The sequence below is a fragment of the Glycine soja genome, chromosome 6, assembly GCF_004193775.1.
Source record: "Glycine soja cultivar W05 chromosome 6, ASM419377v2, whole genome shotgun sequence".
NCBI lineage: Eukaryota > Viridiplantae > Streptophyta > Magnoliopsida > Fabales > Fabaceae > Glycine > Glycine soja.
Genome location: NC_041007.1, coordinates 47642802 through 47648867, shown reverse-complemented (window position 1 = coordinate 47648867; position 6066 = coordinate 47642802). Strand labels below are relative to the sequence as shown.

Below are 6066 nucleotides of genomic sequence, written 5' to 3'. Positions count from 1 at the left end.
GATTAGTTGTAAGAATAATATGTGAAATGTATGTCTCAAAAGAGAAAAAAAGAGAGAATATTGATAATACTTCTTTGAAAGAATATGGAGAATGAGAGTCTTTTACACTCTTCAAATTATTTAATTAATTTAATTTAATTTAAATTATAAAATAGATAGACATCCCTTACTTTATTATTTATTTTATAAATATATTAAATTTATAGAAAATAATTAATGCTTAAAATATAAACATCCTATAAAAAAGAATATAATCAATGTTGGTTGTTTAAAAAAATGATTACTTTTTGAAAAGTATAGAAAATACATTGATCATATCTTTAACTGCCCAAATTTAATATAATTAAATTGAATTCTTTTATGGAAAATGAAAAAAAAACAGATAAAAGAAGAAAGTTATTAGTTTTATTCTAAGAATGTCAAACCCCTTACTTTAAATTTAGTTTTAGTTTTTTTTTTTTGACAACTCACTGAAAGAGCATATTAGATTGACGCTTGTTGTATATCATCATAGATGAAATAGTTCTCACATTATTTCATTTATTCTAGATGAAACTCACAATTATTGAGAAAAAAAGATTTTATCGCTTATTTTTATTTGATTTTGAATCAAGATTATTTCTTATAAAAAAATAAATGTGTAATTATGTGCAAAAAAAACATATCACCCATATCTTTAAGTACTACTTAGCTAGCAAGCATATTTAATTTGTTTTCTCAAAGTTTTTAACATCCAAACTCTGGTACTCATGTTTTTTTAATCAAAATGAATTTCATTATAGTTAATTAGCACCTTAGCACTAGGTAGTTAATTAACACCACTCATTTTAACCATGGTAGGGGTTAAAACTTAATTTTCTATAATTGTTTTTGCATTTTCTATATAAGTCTACTTTCTTGTGACAATGATGTCTATCTATTGTTTTGCTTAACCATTTCATTCTCAAGTACTGAACCATATACCCTTGTCCTCTCCTTTCAATTCTTCAATTGTTGTTGGTACGATTCAAACCTAGCTATGTTTTTCACCACTTTGCTTGATTTCTGGCCTCTTCCATTCTCCCTTTAGTATTTTATTATTTGCTTGATTCAGTTCAATTTGACAAGGAAGAATTGCAAAACTGTTATTTTTATTAAAAAAAACAATAAAATCATTTGCAATCATCCAAATTGCATATACGGCCATTTTCAACAGAAAAATTCATGTGGGAAACAGTTCTTACATTTTTCTGTGTATAATTTGTGTTTCATTCCATTTATCATTTCCATTTGTCTATGCTTTATGCTTTGGTTTACTACAAAAATTGTCTAGAGGTTAATTAAGTCTTTCTGCTTTTCTTTAGTTTCATTTTCATGTGTTTTTCCCCAATTGTTCCATCCCTAGCATCTCAGTGTAATTTTATTGTACCACACCCAATTTTATGAGTTTTGCATTAACCTAGGCATTGTGTTGCATCAGTCGGAAACACCATTGATAATGTTGACAAACATTTAACTAGTATCATGTAATTAATTTATGTAGACATTTGATCATAAAATTTCAGAGGAGGCTTTTGGATTCTTGGCAGCTAAATTCCCAAATAAGAGTTTTTTTTGCAGATCTTTTATTAGCATGATGATCGATTTCTTTTTGGTTGAAAGCATAATCGATTTATATTATCCTTTTATTGTAGTGTTTTTTATTGTGCTTAAAAAATTCATTTAAAATGTAAAGGAGTTGCAATATGTTTTCTGTTTAGAGAATTTAATTTCACATTTTCCTATTAAATTTGTATAAGGCCACTCTTAAAGTTCTCTGTCAAAATCTGTGCATCCATATTATTTACAGATACTATATTCATATTAGAAAATTATATAGCAATTTGTATAACATTTTTTTAATCTCTTTCAGAGTCACCCTCACATTTCTTTCTCTCGTCTTGGAGTCTCTTCTGTGTGATTTTTTTTTATTTATAAAAATGATCTATAAAGAGAATTATTCCTCTACAATTAATATAAAAGTAAATAGTATATGCAATTGTCATTTAATCTGTAAAAAAAAAAACATGTTAACTTTTACAATAATTATTTTAAAAAAAATTTGCTATAATTTTTCATTAGTTGATTGGGTAATTTTTTCACTGATAATATTAGTTATATGTTGTTTTTCAGGGTAATGAATTTGACAACACATAGATTCTCATTGTGTAAGAAATAAGAAGAATTATATTTTCTAAAATTTTATTCACATTTTTTCTTTATATGATGATTTTCTGGGGTTAAAAATATTTTTTATTTTTATTTTTAATTTTCTTTCAAAATGAGTGTTTGAAATTTGATCTACTTACCTCAATGCAAGGCTGATCATGTAATAAGCTTTTTTAATTTCTGTATATATTGTTTGACAGAAAAGTGAAAGAAAAGTCATCATCAAAAGCAATGGATTCTATGGATGATCACAACATGACTATTGATCTCTTGGACACTTCAATGAGAACCATTGAAGAAGAAGGAATGATTGAAGAAGAAGGAATGATTGAAGAAGAAGAAGATGAAGATGAAGAAGAAGAAGATGATGACGATGATGATAATGGACAAAAAAAAGTGTTAACGATCGAGGAACTTGAAACGAGGATGTGGAGAGACCGGATGCTGCTGAGGAAACTTAAGGATGAGAGAAAGGAGAAAGAACAAGGGCAAACAGTGGAGATGATGAAGAAGAAGGCCTTGACTCGTGCACAAGACATTGTGCTGAAGAACATGCTCAAGATGATGGAGGTTTGTGATGTAAGGGGTTTTGTTTATGGCATAATTCCTGATAAGGGGAAGCCAGTGAGTGGTGCTTCTGATAACCTTCGTGGTTGGTGGAAGGAAAGGGTTAAGTTTGATCGTAATGGTCCTGCTGCAATGCTGAGGTAAAAACTTTTTTATATACACACACATCTAATAAAATTTTTTGACTCTAAAAAGTATTATCTTATTGGTGATAAAGTAAATTCTTATTAGACATTTTGTTTAAAAATATTTTACAGACAATATATGTAAGTTTTATAATTAAAAAACATATATTTGCCATTTTTGCATTTTTTTTATATAGTATGTTGAATTTTTATTTCTTCTAGATTAACATATAAATTCTTATTGTTGTTATTATAAGGAGATGTTATGAGTAAAAAATTTTGAACACATTATTCTAATAGCTTTATTGTTATTATAAGGAGTGTTGGAAGTAAAACTAACAATTTTTTGTGATTTTTCGATAAATTTTTACCAATAATTAAGAATGTGTTAAATAGTGCATCTTTCTCTTATTACAATAGATTCCGCTATTCACTGTTTGAAAGATTATTTGAGATAGTGTGAAAACTGTATGATTTACGTCAAGACACAATTTCAAGTAGTGTATATATATATATATATTTCTAAGTGTTCTTGGTGTAGTTCTTTGATCAGAATTAAAATTTTATCCCAACAATCTGTGCTAATCTTTAATGCAAATCTTTATTACACAAATTAATTGAAATTTATTTATTTACACTCTTTCCTTGCTTGTTTCATGGATTTGGTGTGCTAGGTATGATGAAGAAACTGGGTTTGACGACCTGCGTAATGAATTCAGTGGAGACCCATCATCAGCATACCGTTTGAGTGATCTCCCAGACACAACCCTAGGGTCACTCTTGTCATGTCTGATGCAGCACTGTGATCCCCCTCAGAGGAGGTACCCTCTAGACAAGAATGTTCCCCCACCCTGGTGGCCCACCGGGCTTGAGATCTGGTGGCCCGAGCTGGGCTTTGCTGTCGACCCAGGCCCACCTCCCTACAGGAAGCCCCATGACCTCAAGAAGGTGTGAAAGATGTGTTTTTTATTTTTTTTTATTTTTACATCGACAAATATTAATTATTAGTTATGGTTAATTTTAATTTTAAAAAAAATATTTATGTTTTTATTTTAATTTTATGGGTAAATATTAATTTTTAGGTATGGAAGCAGTGCGTGCTGACCGCAGTGATCAAGCACATCTCCCCTGACATCACCAAGATCAAAAACATGGTGCGGCTTTCGAGGACCCTTCAGGACAAGCTCACTGCCAAGGAGACTGCTATTTGGAGTGCTGTTGTGAAACGTGAAGAAACCCTTGCTAGAAGATTGCACCCTCATTTGTTCCCAGCCAAACCAATTATCAGAAGGCCTCATCATGCGATTCGTGGTTATGATATTGAAGGAAGTGGTGCTCGTGCTAGGAACTTTCTTGGGGGCCAAAGTAGTCATAACCCACCACCAACTTCCAATGTTGCTGCTCATAGTAATAATAGTATGCTTCTAGCAAGTGGAACTGCTAGAAGTTTTCTTGGTGGCCAAAGTAGTCATAATCCACAACCAACAAGCAATGTTGGTAATGGTGGTGCTAGAAATTTCTTTGGGGGGCAAAATTATCCACCACTTACTAGCAATGTTGATAGTGGTGATGGTAGAAGTTTTCTGGGAGGGCAAAATAATCCACCGCCAATAACTAGCAATGTGGCTAATGGTATTAACAATAATAATAGCATGGTTACAATGAACAATGGCATTGTTTTGCCACCAGATCATGGTGCTAATAAGAGAAAGGAAGTTCAAGGCATCACAATTCCTCATGATACCTATTCCTGCCATAGCTCTCAGTGCCCTTATCATGAAACCAGCTTTGGATTCAGTGACATGAATGTGAGGAACAATCATCAGCTGGCATGCATATACAATAATGGCAACAACAACAACAACAACATTGTGCAAGTGGTTGGTGGCGGTGGTGGAGGCTCAAGCTCTTCACAGCTTGGACCTGGAAACCCTAAAAACAATGTTAATGTGGCTCTTGGTCAATCTATGCACATTGCTGCACCAGTTGTGAATCAGACTCAGACTCAGAATCTTACTATTGGTCAACCTAGGCATAGTGCTGCACCAGCTGTGAATAATCAAAACCAGACTCTTAATGTGATCAGTGACAACAATAATTCTGGAGAAATAGGGTCAAATGGTTCGATGCACAACATGAATGTTGTTGTTCCTCTAGGAAACCAAAACCAGCAGCAGGTGCAAAATGTTCTTCAGCCTCAGGTGGTGGACAGCAACAATTTCTATGGTGGTGGAAGGGTTTCTTTGGACAAGAATAATAATAATCTCTTTGGCAACAACAGCATGAATATTAATAGTGTTCCTCCTCTTCTAGTATGCCAAAACATGCAGCAGGTGCAAAGTGTTCAGCCTCAGGTTATGGACAAGAATTTCTTTGTTGGTGGAAGGGTTTCTCTGGACAAGAATAATAATAATCTCTTTGACAACAACATGAACACTTTTCCCCTTCTAGGAAGCCAAAACATGCAGCAGGTGCAAAATGTTCATGAGCCTCAGGTTATGGACAAGAGTACTTTCTTTGGTGAAAGGGTTGGTGGTGGTTACAAGCTGAATAATGCTGATCAAGTGCATGGAGATTTTTCAACATCAACATCAATGGATCCTTCTTCCTATGATCAATGGGATGCAACTAATAATTCCCAATCTGATTTTATGGACTCTCCTTTGTTGGCAGCACCGAGCCAGGATTTCCTTTGGCTATACAATTAAGGAAGAGAAAAAAAAGGTACAATTCATAAATTACCTCTTTTAACTTCTCATTCTTTTATAAATAGAATCCTTCGTAGTTTTGGTTTTGGCCTTAATTTTGAAGTTAAACTTCCATTATGTGTGCTAAATATAGTCCCTATATATATGGCTTGAAATAATTTTAAGCATGTGGCAAATTACTACAATTGGTGCTTTATATCACGCCATGTGTTAAAATTTTTTGAGTAATTGATTGGAACTATTGATGGGGATTATTTTCCACATATTAAAAATTAAAATGGGTTATATAGTGGCCAAAACTGAAACTACAAGAGTCTATTTGACCAAGAGTGGATGTTAAAATGGGTAATTTAGTGTTGAAAGAAACTGTTTGTCCTTTAGATTTTGTGGAAATAATGTGTCATCGAGTCGAATAAAACTAGGGTACTTGTCCATTTTCTTTATTTCTTTTTTGGATTTAAGGGTACTTCTCCTTATGT

At 32.5% G+C, this 6066-nt stretch overlaps 1 protein-coding gene across 1 annotated transcript; it reads left to right on the top strand.

The window, feature by feature from the left end:
* The first annotated feature begins 2406 nt into the window (after positions 1-2406).
* LOC114416387 (probable basic-leucine zipper transcription factor J) lies at positions 2407-5587 on the top strand. Its single transcript, XM_028381246.1, has 3 exons — positions 2407-2894; positions 3554-3827; positions 3962-5587. Exons 1-3 carry the CDS (start codon positions 2419-2421, stop codon positions 5585-5587), a joined length of 2376 nt encoding a protein of 791 aa, XP_028237047.1. The 5' UTR covers positions 2407-2418.
* The last annotated feature ends 479 nt before the right edge of the window (positions 5588-6066 follow it).